This window comes from Rattus rattus, chromosome 6, assembly GCF_011064425.1.
Source record: "Rattus rattus isolate New Zealand chromosome 6, Rrattus_CSIRO_v1, whole genome shotgun sequence".
NCBI classification, from domain to species: Eukaryota; Metazoa; Chordata; class Mammalia; order Rodentia; family Muridae; genus Rattus; species Rattus rattus.
In genome coordinates, this window is record NC_046159.1 from 35,243,192 (window position 1) to 35,261,956 (window position 18,765).

At 38.2% G+C, this 18,765-nt stretch overlaps 1 protein-coding gene across 3 annotated transcripts in view; it reads right to left on the bottom strand.

Annotated features, from left to right (window-relative positions):
- Grm7 (glutamate metabotropic receptor 7) overlaps positions 1–18,765 on the bottom strand; it is an 808,808-nt gene that overhangs the window by 226,501 nt on the left and 563,542 nt on the right. Inside the window, exons 7-8 of one of the 3 annotated variants that reach the window (XM_032905983.1) lie at positions 16,201–16,340; positions 5,849–6,461 (exon numbers count right to left, since the gene is read on the bottom strand). In XM_032905983.1, the coding sequence (XP_032761874.1) occupies positions 6,399–6,461; positions 16,201–16,340 (203 nt within the window). In that variant the 3' untranslated portion in view covers positions 5,849–6,398. Of the gene's footprint in view, positions 1–5,848; positions 6,462–10,367; positions 11,226–16,200; positions 16,341–18,765 lie in introns of those variants that run through there. The other 2 variants (XM_032905984.1, XM_032905985.1) reach the window with 2 other exon arrangements.

Consider the following 18,765-nt stretch of genomic DNA (forward strand, 5'->3'; position numbering starts at 1 on the left):
GCTGCCATAGGATTCAGCCACCATGGACCCATCATTCTGCCAAACCTTTGCCATTAAAATAGAACATACTTCTTTGTGCCAACATCCAAAGTTGTAATCTTTTCTTAAGCTGTTTTTGTGAGGTATTTAATCAAGCAACATGATAAGTAACTAATATATGCTCTTTTAGTTCCATAGATTTCTAGTAATGTTGACTCTAGCAAGAGATATTTCTAGACTAGTCTAGAAGTTTCATATGTAGTTATTCTCCCTAGAACAACTAACCTATTAGGTCAAAAAGTTCAAAGTTACAATACTCTGACTTGACTATTCCAAAGTATTTTTCCCAGCAATATGAAACTAGAAATGATTTGATCATTTTTTTTAGTAATTCTCTTGATTATCTACCTACATAAAAATTAAGCTACCCCATTCTCAGGAAAATAAGTATTTATTAAAGAGTAAATATCTTTTAAGGACAACTAATAATTGAGTGGTACAAAACCCTTTACACAGAAAATTGCTTTTCTGATGACATATTCAAAAGCCTTATTATTGTGATCATGCACTCAAAACTAAAGCTAAAATATACCATACTTTCTCTACTGTAGTCAAGACACCTGCACTGAAGGATAATGCTTAATCTATACTCCAAGTCAGAAAAGCAAGTGACTCTTTTCTCCCTTTTCTGAGATGCTATCAAGACTCTGCCAAAATGGTATTTTATCTCAGTGCACTGAGCAATGAACAATGTAAATGACTTTGCTTTATCATCACGGCTGTTTGTGTATGTGGGGGGAGGTTTCCAAAGACATAATCAGCATTCAAAATCCTAAGAATGTTCTACAGCTTCAGTGTTCTTCATAGCCCAGAAAGTGCTCTATCTTACTACTTACCTAGAGTACAAGGAGTTGGAGTTTCCATGGTAACTACTATTTTATTCATTGGAATGAAATAAAAGAAAGTTATTCAGGAATCTGGAGTCTCAAATAGCAATCAGAAATATAACTGAGGTGAGGTGAATTGGGAAATATAATTTAGTATTTAACCACAAAGATTATCACACTATACACAGAAGGAGATCATGGGATCAGAGAAGGTGGCATGAGAGCTTAAAGAGTACCACTTTCTTTCATTATTTTTTATAATTTGAGAATTTTGTGTTTCCATACAACAATTTTTGATCAAATGTATTCTTTTTCTCCATTTCTGTTCCTCCCTAATGCCAACTTCTTTCTCTGCCACCTTTACGTATTCTATGCCTTTTATTATTTTTACTATCAAGGAGTTCATTTAAAGTTGACTGTGTGTGAATGGCTTGAGGGCCCTGTACTGGAACATGGTAGCCTCTCAGGGTCCATATCCCTGAAATCATAAGCCCTAATGGAGAACCTAATACTATCATGCTAAATGGTCATAGTAATGAATTGTGATATAAATTCCTATCTTTATACCCATAGATTACTGTACCTTCCACAGTTTGATCAAACTTTATGCTTCACAACTCACTTCTCTGGGAATTCTACTCAGTTGGGAAATGGAGTTATATTCTGGGAAGGGTGCATGTGGAAAAGATGGAGATAAACAGAACTATCCCCTGGAGTTCAGATAAATTTCCTGTGATGACTTCTGTCATTAACCTCTGGTCATGTTAATCTATGTGCCTGGAGACAAGCTCTTAAGGTAAGGGAATCCAGTTTATTGATTTTACTTGGTGCTTTCTTGTATAGATTATATAGCAATGATAATAGAAAATACCTCAACACAACACCACATATGTTCATGCAAAATTTCATAATCATTTTTATCTGTATTACAACAAGAACTCTGCAAGTAAGAATAATGGGAGTCCAATATTCAAGTGCTAGTCTTCCCAGGAAAGATGTTATTAAAAATAGCAAATGATGAGCAGAGGCATAATAACCCATTTCTCCCAATCCTTTACCAAGCCATCCACTTTCTAATTTCTTAAACCCGGAAACATATCATATTACATGGCAAGAGGGACTTTGGAAGTGGAGTGAAGTAACAGACTTTAAATTTAGAGATATAAACCTCAGTTGCCCAGTTAAATCACATAGACCTTACAAAATGTGTGATAGACAAGTTAAAGTAATGTGCCAAAAGGGATCAACAAGATATCTCATTGGATAACACAAATTCAGTTCCCAACCACCTATACCTCAGCTTCCAGGATTTTAACCCTTTCTTCTGGCACCCTTGAACACTGGACATACATGCACAGCCACATGGAAAGAAACATACACATACACTTCTGTTCTGACAGACAAAAGCACGAGAGAAGCAGGATGATTACGTAAACTTTACCTTTCATATTGGTTTGGAGGATAAAGGATAGAGTCCTAATCCTAGGGTCAATGATGTTTCTGGAGATAGATATAACTTTTAGTAGAATCAAGGACATAATAATCAGAATTATAACGGATGAATCATTTCAGCTAAGTGAAGAATCATAACATTCTTCTGAGAGCTTTGAGAAAGTCATGGTATCTTGGGGACACGAGGCTTTCCGTCTAGTGAGAATGTCTGTGGGTTATTGACTTCTAAAAATTCAAGGTAATGAAGGTGTGGTATTTTAAGATTGGTATAATGATCATTTTTTGTGTAGGGTTATTTTGTCTGCACAATTATACTTGCACCATACACTGCCTGGTGCCATAGAGACCAGAATATGGCAGATCCACTGGAAATGGAGGTATGGACAGTATTAACTACTGTGTGGAGTCAGGAAACAAAATTGAAATTCTCTCCAAGAGCAACAAGTGATCTGAAGTAGGGAGCCATCCCATGAGCTCCAAAATCTGTGGTATTTTAAATCATCAGTGGCGTGTCACATAAAATATTTTTGTTTGTTTTAAATTGCAGGCACAATAAAGCCAAATAAGAGATATAAAGGTAAATATTGTAATTATTCTTATCATGGGAAGTAGTCTTAGCTCGTTTGCAAAGTGGCCATCTTACGAATTTAGATTACTTTACTTTAAAAACATAAGAGAGTAGGGTCATGCAATGGGCCCAAGGTCCTCATTTTCACAGATAAGCAGTAAAGGATTTAGAATATTAAGCATGCATGCTTGTTTCTTCAATAGAGGGGCCATCTAGACCTATTTTCTGCACAGGAGCCCAGTAGTGAATATTATTAACAGCCTGGTAATCTGTGCTTTCTGTAGGGTCAGGACACACCCAAATATCCACATTATTATATTTTTCCCAAATTTCCCTATTTAGACCTTTATCTTAAGCATTGCTTCTCAGTCACTGCAATACCTATGCCGTAGCTAGTTCTATGTCAACGTAAACTAGCATTATCTGGAAGGAGGGAAACTGAATTGAGAAACTCTCTCCATAAGATCCAGAGGTAAGGTGTTTCTTGATAATGATTTATGTGGGAGGACCCAGATCATGGAGGTGTGCTATCCCTGGACTGGTCGTCCTGAGTTCCTGTCCTGATTTCTTTCAATGATGGACTATAGGAACATAGAAGCAAAAAACTATATAAACCTTCATTCCCCAGCCTTCCTTTGGTCACAGTGTTTCCTCAGAGCAGTAGAGACTCTAATTGAGACACTCTTCTTAGAGGATATGTCACATGTACTTAACAGCTTGGTAACCTCTATCGTATCTAAATTACTGAGATTACACCAGCTTCTAGGTCCTTAGGAACCCATCTTCATGGTGGAAATAATATAAACTTTGCAAAATAGTTTGATGTAAGCAAGTCTTGTGCTTTATTGTGCACATAGAATTGAGATAATTGTTACCAGGAAACATTTTGTCCAGTATTGTACTGTACTTAAATATGTCTAAACTAAATAAATGGCTTAGGGTCAGACAACAGAAGCTTGAACCAGTAGCAGCTAAGTTGTGCTGGACTGGATTAAGATATGTGTTCTGGTAGGAGGTTCTGGCTCATTGTGGAAATACTTGGAAAGATGCTAGGACTCTGGTCCCAGTGCTGTCTCCTCTTTGCCTCCTGCACACCATGAAGTGAACAGCTTGTTCTAACATCTACTTAATCTCAGGCTCCCGAAGGATAAGCCCTGTGGATTATAGGGTCAAAAACCACACATGTTCCAAGTAAACCTTTCATTTCATAAGCTGGGTTAGCCCAGCTATTTGCCTACAGTGTTGGACATCTTATTACTAAATTGGTTAGATACCATTTTCCTTAAGCATTTAGTGGTAAAGGTTGGGTGTCAAATGAAGCTCTTGTAGGTATCCATTTTATAATCATCTCCTAATTATGGGCATCACTTCTGATGTAACTCCTATAATTTAATATAAAAATAAAAGCATTATTCTAGAAGTTTTGGCTTCCTAGGGGCAAAGGAGTTAGAGATAAATTCACATTATTACATTTCACAGTTTTAGATTGGCAATAACTAGGATCAGTTCTTGATAGAGTAGCTAAGCTCTCCAAACTCATCCATTTTATTTCCCTTTTTTCTATGTATACCTTGCCTGAGTCTAAGATGTAAATAGTAATGAAATGCAACAATTTCCCTGCAGATCCCAGAGTATATTAATAAATATGAAGTGATTTGCTTGAATGCTTACTGCGCAAACAAGAATTTATGGGGGTTCACGTTTCTGTAATGTACGTGTTTGTGGAGCCATATTTATAATTATAAATACTATTAATCTTCCAGACACACACAGAAAGAGCCCAAGCATACACCATTGATTTCAAGAAGAGATGCTGACAAAACAAGGAAAAAGCTGTCTTTTTCATTTCCAACATGTTTTATAGCAGGTACAAAGACATTTCCACACAAAGCTACTGTCTCTCTGAAGGTATCTTTCTCTTACGGACTACAGCTATTGACCGTCTATTAAAAGTATTATTACCCACTTAGGGGTGTTTTAGATCATTAACTCTATTGATATATTATTGTTGATTTTCCGGAAACCAATTTCCCGAGGCTATAAATAAAAAGTGAAACATATGCTCAAACCAAGTTAGTAGAAGTAAGTCAGCATGTACTTGCAGTCTAGTTCATATGAATGAAGCTGCATGCTTGTGAGAATAATAGGAATTTTGTGGATGGAATTAGACTCAGCTGGGTGACAGGTTAGAGGGAGTGATCTGATCCATGGTAATAAGAGAACCCAAACCTGTGTAAAGTGAGAAGCTATTATTTTAACCTAGCTAGCTCTTGCTGGGCAGAAATCAGTCATATTATTGCCAAAGGTGACCTTTCAGCGAAGACAAAAAAAATGTCTAAACATTCCTGCTGTATTCAGCTTGGGATTTCTCATATGTGGTTAGCTGACAAGTGCAGAGCTGTTGACACTGGGGTGTGTCTTTTGTATAATTTCAGAGCAGACACGCTGACAAATGGAAGTATTCGATGCCACACTGGTGGTGAGCTAAAAGCCATCCTTTCAGAGCATGCCTTTTTGTGAAGGTACAAAGAGCTTACAACTGGACAAAGACATAATTATAGACCAGATACCTGTAGCCCCACATCTTTCTAACTTTATTTGTCCTCTAAACAGCATGAGAGAAGAGATGGCAAAGCAGAAGATATGATAGTGCCCCATCCTTTCTTTCTTTAGTGCACTCTGCTGAAAGTTGAAGTACCCAATGTCTTCTGTGCTTGACCTAATGCCTCAAAAGCACTAATCCCACCTCATGCTCTCAAACAGCCACCAGCACTTTTCCAGGAATACAAATCAATATGAGCAAAACTCCAAACAATTATTTTTTTCATTTGATTCTTTTCTGTCTGCTGCATCATTATGGACCAAAGCAGTTTTGTGTGACCTGAAAAAGCATACAGAGTTCTTAAAGAAGACTTGGGACAGAGGTGGTAAATCAAGCCTCTTTTCTTTTGAGATGTGGTCTAACCATGTAGCCATATCTGATATGGAACTATCTATGTAGATCAGGCTGGCCTCTAATTCAACACAGATATGTCTGCTTCTGCCTTTTAAGTGCTGGGATTAAAGGTGTGAACAAGTCTTCCAACTGTAGATCAAGTTCTTAAATCATTTAATTGAAAGATGCTGAATTCCTGACTACAGTTGAATTCTGCATTTAGATTGTCATTAGGATGCTAAGTTAAAAAATATTTTGTAGGAAATAAAAGGTTTTCATCTCCTCATTCATTTATTACTTGATTAATTATTTCTATGTGCTAAGCATTTGGCTAAATGCTAAGTTATAAGGAAAGTCATTAGTTAATACTAGAAATTAGCCTGTTAAAGAAGTACAGACCACGTGCAGAACTAACACTGCTCCATACACAGTCACTGTGACTAAGGAGTGCCGAATATTTACTACATTTCAGGTATGTTACATGTATTTAATTCAGCGACTCTGTCCACCAGCTAAGTGTATAATTTGGATTTAAAGCTACTAACAGTAGAACTGAAGCTTATATCCACCCAGCAGTTCACCTTCTGTTGTTTGGCACGCTCCTCTGAATTGCAGCATTCCCTCCAAATTGAAATATTACCTGCAATAGGGAAGAGGAAGCACATGAACCTCAGGTGGTAAACAAAAGGTCACCAAAATGTCACATGTGCAGGAGAATAAAAATGTGGAAGATTCTGGACAAATTGGACATCGGTAGAGTCCTTAAGTTAGTCTTCCCTAGACGCTCCTTCTAGGCTGAGTAGACATGTATGTTATGTCGTTCCCAGAACAGTCTGTTGCAAACCCCTCCAAAGGCTGTAGATCTAATTGAAAATTAAGAGAAAAGAGCTATTAATGATGACCAAGGACAAACTGAGTTCATTACATTAGTCTTCAATCTGAAGCTGAAGCAGTGCTTGAAGTTATTCTTTATTATTTTATGTCTATGTCCACACCAATGGTGTGGCTCTGGAGGTTGAAAGAAGGTGATTATGGATCCCCTAGAACCGGAGTTGTGAATCACCTGACCTGAATGCAGGAAACTAAACCTTGGTCTTCTGCAAGTGAGCAGATGTTCCTAACTGCTCAACTGTCTTTCCATATTGAAGTACTGTATTTTGACAGCTCACATATTTTCTTTCTGCCACCATAGGTATAAGTATCTCTATTGCTGTATGTTATTGAGTTACATTATAAATGAAGCATGATTAGACTTTTTAATAAATATTTTACTGTTGCAATTATCAAATAATAGAGTGTGTTAGCTGACTTACAGGTAGATAGAAGTAAGTACTGATTCTGAGATGCCTGATTACATTCAATGGTGATTTTGGAAATCAACTATTCTAAGGCCTTTAAATGTCTGGACAATTGAAATTCTAACCAGAGTGAAAGATACGATATTTAACAAAATTAAAATTTTAGAGATTAATTTTTAATTAGTGCCATGAAAATTTCTGCCCAATAAAAGAAGATTGGTTTTTCTTTCTCTTTTCTATTCAGCAAAACAATACCCAAACCCATTTTTCATTTTTCTTTACTGCTGCTGATGAACCCTAGGGTCTACAGCATACATACAAGCCTTCTACCACTAAGCTACATCTAGTTCATTAATTTAAAATTTACTTAATTAGCTAATTAATTAATCTAATGCTTGTGTGTGAACTGTGTCAAAGAAAATGCATGTGGAAATTGGAAGGCAACTCTCAGGAGTTGTTTCTCTCCCACCACTTTTTGGGGTCTAGTAATTAACTCCTGTCATCAGCACTCCCAGCTCCCTCACCACTGCCCCCTGGTGAAAGGAACTTTCACTGCCCCCTTTACTAGGAACTCCTTCATTTTTTTCCTATTTATTTATTTACATTCCAAATGTTGCCCCCCTTCAGGTGATCTCCCCTTGCAGAGTTCCTCCCCTTCTCCCTCCCCTTCACCTCTGAGAGGCAACCCCCAATTCCAATTTTTCCCTACTCTGATGCAGAAGTCTCTGTAGGATTAGGCACATAGTCATTATCCTCTCCCACTGAGGCCAGACAAAGCAGCCCTCTGCTACATATGTGCCAGGGCCTCAGACCAACCAATGTATTGCTCAGTCACTAGGAGTTCCCAAGGGTCTAGATTAGTTGACATTGTAGGGGAGTTGCCATCTCCTTGATGACTTTCAATCATTTCCCTAACTCTTCCATGGGGTTCCCCAAATTCTGACTAACATTTGTCTGCGTTACCTGTATCTGTTTCTGTCAGCTGCTGGGGAGAGCCTCACAGAGGGCTGCTATTCTAGGCTCCTGTGTGAAAGCACAACATAGCACCATTAATAGTGTGAGAGATTTGTCCCTTCTCATGGTATGGGTCTCAAAATGTGCTGACTGGTTGGTCATATCTTCAGTCACTGCTCCATCTTTGTCTCTGCATTTCTTTTAGACAGAACCAACTTTGGATCAAGAATCTTGTAGGTGAATTGGGTTCCCATCTCTCCAGAGGGGGTCATGTTCTGGCTACTAGAGGTGGTCTCTTCAGGTTCTATATCCCAACTGTTGGACATTTCAGCTAATGTCAACTGCATTGACTCTTGAGAGCAATCCTGGGTCTCTGAGACTTCTTAGAGAATTCCTCTATCCGGGATTCTTGCCATTGTGATCATTATGGCCTAGAATTCCTAATTATACTGCCCTTTACCAACAAGTACTGGGACTACAGGTCTTTCTCACATGTCGATTATTGTTTCTTTGTTGATTACAATGGTGGGTATGGTTGTAAATGAACCCTATCTTAATTTGAATTCTTCCAATGTAATGATAAAAGAAGAGAGCAGCTTCAAGTGAAGGGCTTGCTAAGACTTAAGCAGAATGACATAGATTAGTTTTTCTTCTTAAATTTGGCCTCTTTTCCCTGGTAAATATACACATGGTCCCTGAGCTCCTGGGAGTGAATTTACTTGGTATTCACAGAAATGCCATGTTGATTTCTGTCTTAGTTGGTGTCCCCATTGCTGTGAACAAACACCATGATCAAGGCAACTCTTATAAGGACAACATTTAATTAAGGCTGGCTTACAGGATCATGCTATTATCATAAAGGTGGTACCATGGCAGCATCCAGGCAGGCATGCTTCGGGAGTTCTATAACTCCTGCTGAGAGCTCTACATTTTCCTGTAAATACTGCTAAGAGAAAACTGGTTTCCAGGCAGCTAGGATTCCATCTGATACCACACTGCAGATGGCTACTTTCCGGGCCTGGCAACAGTCTCTCTACCGGTCTAATTCCCAAGGCAGGTTGCCACCATGCCAGACATACACACCCAATTCTGTGGCTGCCCAGTGTCTCCAGCCACCACATGCTCTCTTGAATTCAATTAAATCGTCACATGAACGAACACATAACACAGTTAATTCTGATTCAATTGATAAGATATAATTGCCCACTTAGACTTTCAAAGCCCTATACACATCCATCCCATAAGAATATTCATAACAACCTGTAAATGTGCAGAAAAGAATCTTAACCTCCACCTCCATGTTCTCTCAACTGCTCCTTCTCTCTTGTTCCAGTGTCCTCCTCCTCTAAAACTTTTCTCCTGCCTCCTTCTTGTCCAATGACAGGCCTCGTTCTATCTTGTACCTCCCTTCACCTGCATAATGACATCATCCTACATCTGTTGCTATACCTGAATTTTCAAACCATTCATGAAGAAACAGAGGATAAAGCAGGAAAAATGGGTGCTAAAAACATCCTTTCTCCACTCTTCCTAGATTTACATACCAATTAACAAAATCATAATGCTTGACATTTTATCACACATAAAACATAATCCCAACCTGGAATCAACTCTTGGAGTTTTGAATATCCAAGTATTAATTGTAAGTTCAATAGAATGAAAATAATAGAAAAATGAAAAATCCCAATAATGCTTAGGATCTCCCCAAGTTATTTTGCTGTATCAAAGAAGAGGGTGCCTTATGATAACTTGAACTATTTATAGGAGGCCCAGCAAGATACCCTTGGCCTCCTCTATAAGTCATCTAACCTTTTGGTAATAGCCCATTAAGACTAGCACTAATGGCAGCTAGAGAGGTGGCTGGTGGTTAAGAGAATACACAGCTCTTCAAAAAGACCCCAGCTTGATTCAGGTATAATCTGTGTCTCCAGTTCCAGATGATCTGACCCTCTTTTCTTCCCTCTGTGGTGCACATACTCACATTCATGCATAAAAACTAATAATGAATCTTAAAAAAGAAAAAAAAACAATACTTTAATCTTTTGTTATTTGTATTTCATCAATGTCCATGATTAACAGTATGGAAATGTATGAATTTTCTATTAATTCCAGATAAGTTAATGATAATACTGTTAAAAAGAAAGTTACCTTTAAGAAAGGAAAGAACAGTGGGTTCCAGGATGGAGTTGGCAAATATCCCTTTTCCATCTCTTTACTATTAACATTACAGAATATATATATATACCTATTAAAGTTGCTTTGAAGCAAAAGGCAATCATTTGTGTTTCTATAACAAATAGTTCACATATTGCTTTCACCACAAGTATAGAAAAGGTTTAAGTACACTCATTTATTTCTTCCTTCTTGATATCTTTTTCAATTCTTAAACAGCACTACATTATTCATTGTCAAGAATGTTTTATTTCATATCTTTAAACGAGATCATGACACTTCAAGATATTGATCAATTAAAACACTTTGATAGGTTTCCTTAAACCAATAACTATGTGTCATCTAAAAAGTGTTAAGTATATTATAAACTACTCATTGAAATTTTGCTCTCAGAACACAGGGACCCAGCCCTGCTTTTTCCAGCATCCTCATGGACTATCATTGCCCAACCCAGTACTTTTCCATTTTTCCCCTTGCAGTTAATTTATGACAGCACAGTAGAAACATGAGCAATTGAGTCAAGTTTATTCCTTTAGGAATTTCCCAATTGCCAAGTAAATGATTTCTTTGTTCCTAATTCCCTTCTGCAGAATTTTGTAGTTGTTGTTGTTCATGCAGAAATACTCTATCTTCATAGCATGCAGTCATCTCTTATTAAGCTACAGGAGAATAAAGTCTCAGAGCTACAATACTGGTAGGAAGGGCACATGAGAAACTCTGTAGTAGACGGCACACCACGTGGCACCCACATTCAGGAAAACCACATCCTGAAAAGCTGGGCAGCCTGGTCTGCAGCAGTGGGATGCTGAAAACTGAAAACTTCATTGGCTCAGAAACTAATTTGCAATTACTGACCTCAGAGGAAGCACTCCTAAAAATTTCATTTGCTAGAAAAGATGTAGCTGGGGATTGAAAGAGCACTCTTGAGTCTTTGTAATTGAGAAGTAGAACCGTTATTTCAAATGCTTTGCTTTGTTCCACTGAAAAGAAGAAAGTGAACAGATAGCAGTGCTTGCTCAAATTTCACACTAGCAGTGTAAAAGGAAAATAATAAAAAACCTGAATCACAATAGTCTTTACAAAAAAGGACAACGAGAACAAATTATGTTAGGCAGGAGACTAGTCACAGGATGGGACACCTGGATCATGGCTCTGAATTTCCAGATGTGCAGGGTGCTGTTCTTTGTGTGTACTAGAATTCCTCTTTGTTTTTACCACCTCCTTCCAATGATTAAATTCATGTCAACAATGAAACATTTCAACACAGTGACCTCCTTTTCAGACAACATAACTCAATGGCCATGTCATTTGAATTTACCATCTGTCACTCTTGTCAAAATGGCCCTGTGTGTGCCCTAGATACCCACTCTTACACTTCTCATGCAACCCAAGAGTAAACCGAGACATTCATGTGAGATTTGTGTGACCAACCCTCTCAACCTAACACACTACCCTTAGTGTCATAAAGTATAATAAAAAATGTCCATCTAATGCCAGGTCAGAGATCTCCAATCTTCTTCCCAGAACCAAACAAATATCCCAAGAATATGGTTGATTCGATTTTCTAGTCATACTGGATATACTATTTTAAACTTGGTTTTGTATGGAATAGCAGAAAATAATGGTATCATTTTCAATAAGATATTCATGGCCTGGGGGAGTCCTTCTTTTCCTCATTTCTATCTCAATGTAATTTTAAGCCATTTATAGATTGGAAATGGACACAATTTTGTAGCTGTACCTCCATACCCATTTTCCTGTTCATCTCTTTTTTACAGATCTAGGAACCCCCACATATTTAAATTTTCCAAATAATTGTCATCCTTGATTTCACCCCTCTCACTCTCAGCATCCCTTCTCATCTAAAGATTGCCCAGAGTCACACACCCCTTTAAGGAATACATTTCCAGCTCTCATTTAGCTTCATTTTTATGGTCAAATAGAATTCTCAGGCAGGGATTCTCAAAGGATCATCAGCGCTCCCTGGGGATGTCTTGGGAAGGGAAACATTTGGTTCTGCATAAGCTTTAGATCTAATGAATCAAACACAGGGGATGGGCCCCACTTTCTAGATTGTTATGAGCCTCCAGATGGCTCTCATGAACAGTAAAGTTTGAGAGTGGTTTGAAAGTGGTTTAGTTACGCCCTCCTCTATTGTGTTCTGAGAACAGCAAAAGGTTTGTATTTGATTTCCATTCCTATTTTCCCCTTTCCAATTTAATATCTGTCCAAAATGATAGGGTTGTGTGTGTGTGTGTGTGTGTGTGTGTGTGTGTGTGTGTGTGTGTGTGTGTGTGTGTGTGTGTGTGTGTGTGTGTGTGTGTGTGTGTGTGTGTGTGTGTGGCAGCAGCCGTTTGTGGAGAAGGTAAAAGGTCACGTTCTAGCATTGTTCTTTTGGAGATGTCTTTCTTGCTCTTTGAGACATGGTCTTTCAGTAGAACCTGGGGTTCACCAACTATGCTAGGTTGTCTAGCCAGTGAGTCATGAGGATCCTTCTATCTCTACTTTTCCAGTATTGAGATTACAAATGTCTGCCTCCCAAAGTTTAGAACAGAGGCAGAAGGAACACCCATTCAGAGCCTGCCCCACATGTGGCCCATACATATACAGCCACCCAATTAGACAAGATAGATGAAGCAAAGAAGTGCAGGCCGACAGGAACCAGATACAGATCTCTCCGGAGAGACACACCCAGAATACAGCAAATACATAAGCGAATGCCAGCAGCAAACCACTGAACTGAGAATGGGACCCCCGTTAAAGGAATCAGAGAAAGTACTGGAAGAGCTTGAAGGGGCTTGAGACCCCATATGAACAATGCCAAGCAGCCAGACCTTCCAGGGACTAAGCCACGACCTAAAGACTATACATGGACTGACCCTGGGCTAGCAATGAATAGCCTAGTAAGAGCACCAGTGGAAGGGGAAGCCCTTGGTCCTGCCAAGACTGAACACCTAGTGAACGTGATTGTTAGTGGGAGGGTGGTAATGGGGGGGAGGATGGGAAGGGGAACACCCATAGAGAAGGGGAGGAGGAGGGGCTAGGGTGATGTTGGCCTGGAAGCCGGGAAGGGGAATAGCAATAGAAATGTAAATAAGAAATACTCAAGTTAATAAAACAAAAACAAAAACAAAAACAAAAAAAACCAAACAAACAAAAAAAAAAAAAAATCCACCCCCCTAAAAAAAAAAAAAAAAAAAACTAAAGAAACAGCTTTGGAGAGTCAAATATTCAAATCAAAGTAATGTACCTGGGAACAATCACATAACAGGCCAATCATTTGTAATTTATTATTAAATTTTAGGGTAAAAAAAATGTCTGCCTCCACATTTACTTTTTGTTTTTAATGTGTGTGCTGGGAATTGAACTCAGGACCTTGTGATTGTGCAGGTAGCACTTTATCCCATGGAGCTATCTTTCCAGCCTCTCAAAGTGATTTTTATTCTTAAAACTTTAAAGTAGTTTTAAAAATATCTTTAATTTCTATGTAGTCACATCTTTGCTTAATTTTCCATTTAGTAGATTTTAAGCTATCTCGAAAATAAAATTAGGCAGTTTTCCCATGGTGTGCAAGTGACTGCATTATTATGACTACATGTGAATCTGATAGCTTTTATGACCTTGTCTCTCTTATTCTGTAGTGGCTACACTCCCCTGCTAAGCCCTTTAATCTGCCTTCTTACTCATATTTCTCAGAGTGGTGGGTTTCCATCCCTTAGGTTCCTCACTTCCCATTTCAAGCATCTTCCCTCCTACTATCTCTCAATCATACATTGGAATTTTTGCATGCATGTTTCTTTGATTGTATACAATATAGCTGCATGCTGTGTGATCAGTTGTGTGTGATGTGGGCTTGCCTATGTTTTACCTCCATTCTGTATCTACCCATTACCTAACACAGTATTTATCATTGGAAGGACATATAAGGGACAAAAGAATAACAATTTGCCAAATGGCAGAGGCTTATAATTCTGATGAGGAATCAGTTCAAAGAAAACAGAATGAGCAAGCTTAGGAACTCCCAAATCATTCCTTAGCTGATATAGAACAGAAAAGAATTCTTATGTACATGGAAAAGTCACACCTGCTAGAAACTTAAAATTGGTGCCAAAGCATGTATTCTGAGAAACACCAATAAAACTATTTAATCCCTTTTCCTAGGTGTGATAATAAACTTCTCCAAAGGTCAACATACTACAGACCTTGAGTCTTGCACAACTGCATTTGTATCACTGACACCAATGGAAAAAGACACGACACACTGCTTTGATTTTGCTCTTGGAATTTCTTCTTATTGTTAATATTACTATGATGATGATTATGATTATCATAATTATTATTAAGACTTCTGAGACAAGAGTGTGACTATTGTAGATCAGACTGGCTTTAGACCGGCTGTCATCTTGCCCGAATTTGCAAACTCTAGAATTATAAACATCTAACTTTTGATCACTGAATCATAGATTTACCTTCTTAGAGTCTCTTTTTCCTTTTCCTTTCCTTTTATTTTGTTTTATTTTATTGTTTTTGAATATAACTTTAGTGTGTCTTAGATTTGGCATGATTTCAGATGCCTCTTTGGCATGTGTCTTTAGTCATGATTGGCACGTGCTAATGGACACTGGATCATAGCCATTTGTATAGCAGTCCTTAAAGAGGGAGAGCATCCAAATGTAAGTAAACTCAACAGAGGGCAACACGTGAGTTATATAACCAGTCAGTGGTGCTCTCACCAATTCCTCTATTCACAACCTTCTTTTTTTACTTTTTACTTTTCATTGTTTTTTAGAAACTGTCAAACACACTCCACAATTACTTCAATTCATCTGTCATCTTTGTTTCTGACTGTGAGTTTCCTAGACATTACAGCTTTGACTCTATATCTCTCTTCCTGGATGACCACACGTGTGGTACTCATGACCCCAAAAGAAGTCCACTTTGTGTGCGTCATCCTGTATTTCATTCATTACTTCAGTGACTCCTTGAGGTACAGACTGAGGGAGGCCAAGGGCATAGTTTCCCCCTTTGGATGAGATACAGAAAGGACTGGATAAGACATTGAGTATGATGATCAACTTTATGTGTCAACATCACTGAACTATAGTACACCCAGATATTCAGTAAAATATGATGATGTGGATACTTGCAAAGGTATTTCTAGATAAATTCAATATCTAAGTCAGAGACGGAGTAAAGCAGATGGTCCTCTGTGTAGTCTACCCCAACCCAAGTTTGCAAGTATTTCAGGCAACCCATTTCAAGGATCAAAAGTGGATGTAATGATGGGGTAAGAGTGAATGTTCTCTGTCTTTAATTGTAACATAAATATGCTCACTCAAGGTCACATTCTATAGAAAGATGGCGATAGCACACAAAATGTTCATAATGATTCATAAAATAGTTTGATATTGATCATTTAAAAAAATCCTTATTATAATCAAGTGAGAAAGGAAGAGGTCACAGTTCCATTCATGAGGAATCTTTAGAGTTGTTTAACAGGTAACTCATTAAGAATTTGAGTCAGATTAAAGGAAGGACTTCACAGAATTGAAGACTAGAGTACAAACTCAATGTCAGCCCCTCCAGATGGCTCAGCATGCGAAGGCATTTGTTGTCACTTTTGAAGACTTGAGTTTGAACTCAGAAACCCACATAGTGAAAGAAGAGAGCTGATTCTTGCAAATTGTCATCTGACCTACACATGCATGTATTCCCCCAACTACATTAATAAATGTATGTAAAAGGAAGTAAAAACTCAGTGCACACAACTGTGTAATTATCGTTATTACACTATTATTGGATGCATGGTTATCAGCTCTTCATGAAACCTGGACCAATTGCACACTCACTTCTATATGTACAGAAGCACATTAACAGAAAACCCTCATCTAATTGAGCAAATTAATACCCAAATGCTTATCATACCAAGGAAGAAGAGGATCAATCAAGACTTACATTGAGCTGAAGTTCATCTGTCCACTGCCCAATGAGACGATAACCAGGGTTGGTGGTGTTTGTTGTCTGGTATTGGAAGATGTCATAACGCCCTGGAGCATCCCCATTTTTGTTAAACATTACTGGGGTTCCAGCACTACCTGAAGGAGACAAGAAAATACCAGAATTCATCAATAGTAAGATGATATGTAATGTCCTCTTCAGCTCATGGTAGGTTATCTCTACAGAGTGTGCTCCATGGTGTCAAAATGTAGGAAGATGATCTGTCTCTTTGTTTGAATGGCTTTATTCCTGATCTTTCAGAAGCATTTCATTCTAAGACTTTCTTCTTCTAAGTAATGAAGAATCTATTTATTAATTTTCAGAAACAAACTTTTTAATATCACTCTGCTACAAACTGTGATTGCAATACTTATGAGGGCAATTTTTATTTTGGTTTCCACTTAAGATTGCATTTTAGTCAATAAAGAATAACTTCAAAAATGACAATCATAATAAGTAAGCAAAATAATTTATTTAATGTGCAATTCTGCACTGAATGCATTTAAAATATTTCTTGTTTTTATTATTTCTAATTTATAGAAAGCCGATAGAAAATAAACAATTTCTCAAGGAAATAAGGATGTCGAGAACACATGATTAGACAAGCAAACACAAAATACTGAGGACAAACCCATAATAAGGATCCAGAAAGCCAGAGCAAATGTTTGGGTTAGTGTGGCACCGTGCTGAATGATATAACATCTTAGCTAGGACAAAGGAACTTCTAAAGCACACACCTTCCTATGGGTACCAATTGCAAAATTTATGACAGAGCCAGTTATCAGAAAGAGGAATCACAGCTTGTGATGGGAAAAAAAATGGTCCCATCATTTCTGTTCTATTGTGGTCTTTATGATGTGGCAGAGTTTAAGGTTATACATGGCGAAAAATTTTTGTATAATGTGAGTTGACTTAATGTCCTTATATCAGTCGACATGGAAGAGAGACAGGGAGCCAAAGGCAGTGTGTGTGTGTGGGGGGGGGTGGTGGGAAGGTTAGAGGGAGGGAGGGAGTGTGTGTGGGGTGTGTGTGTGTGTGTGTGTGTGTGTGTGTGGCTGGATACATGAATTACACATGATATGAGGTCCAGAATCTAGGATATTGAAGGAAATGGATTTTCATTCAGTTGGCAGAAGGACCCAGCCTTGCATTCACTATTATTGATGCCCAGGAAAACCTGTGGAATTCTTTCATATTGCAGATCTTGTTAGCTGCAATGGCTAACCTGTGGGTAATGTTGAAACACCGAGGAATAGGGAGCCTTAGTTGAAAAATTTCCCCCCATTGCATTGTCCTGTGAGTGTAACCTGGGACAATTTCTTCATGACTAATCAATGTAGGCATTACAATTCCTGGGCAGGTGTACCAGGCTGTATAAGAAAAGTAGTTTAGTGTGAGTGAGCATGCAGGACAGTAAGCCATATTTCTAAGTGGTAGCCTCTGCCTAAGTTTCTGCCTCTAGATTCCTGTCTTAATTCCTTGCCCTGGACTCCTTCAGTAATGTTCTGAGATCTATAAGCTGAAATAAAATTTTCTGCCTCTAATTTGTTTTGAGACATGGTCATTATCACAGCAACAGAAAACCAAAGTTAGGCATATGTGTACTGTTGAAGATATTAGCTTGTTACATTTGGGGATGGCATCAGGTAGGAATCCAAAAATACAACTGACAGACACAGAACACTCAACTTCCTCATTACAATTAAGATGTTTAAGTTCAGGGTTGGGGATTTAGCTCAGTGGTAGAGCACTTGCCTAGCAAGCATAAGGCCCTGGGTTCAGTCCCCAGCTCCGGAAAAAAAAAGATGTTTAAGTTCAGTGAGGAAACCAAAAGCAAACTTAGTAACTATTTTTAATCTTTGAGGATAGATTTAAATTATGGATTGGTCTCTAAATATCTTTGTGATGTTAGCAAATTATTTAATTTCAGCTAACTGTCACTAAGGGTACCTTTCCATAGGGTTACAGTGTGTACTTAACTCAATAACCCAACAGTATATGCACTTCTGCCTGTGCCGCTAAATGACAGTCATCCAACAGTGATGCTTTAGAAAATCAGTTTTGCACATGGGTGTGCTCGTGTGACTATAGGCAACATTTGTTCAGGTGTACATGGAAACTGGAAGAGGGGGTTGTATTCCCTGGAGCTAGAGTTACAGGCAGTTGAAAGCCATTCAATGTGGGTGCTGGAAACTCAATTTGGCTTTCCTGCAAGAGCAGTAAGCCCTCTTCACTCCTGAGCTATCTCCCCTGAGTAGTTTTGAATAGTTTTTATTTTGTCAGTGATCATTTCCCTATATTTCAGGACCAGAAATAACATGGAGCTTTCATTAGCCAGACTGAAGCTTTTTCCAGTACACTCGTGTTGCTCTCCTGAGATCCAATTAGAAATTTCCCACTTCAAGGATCTTTTTCTATTTCCCAAACAACAGTATGGAGCCAACAATGGGAATGGGCACTAGAAGCTGGTGAATACTACTTTGCTCTCACAAATTTGAGTCAATGGTTTGTGGCTGAAGAAAC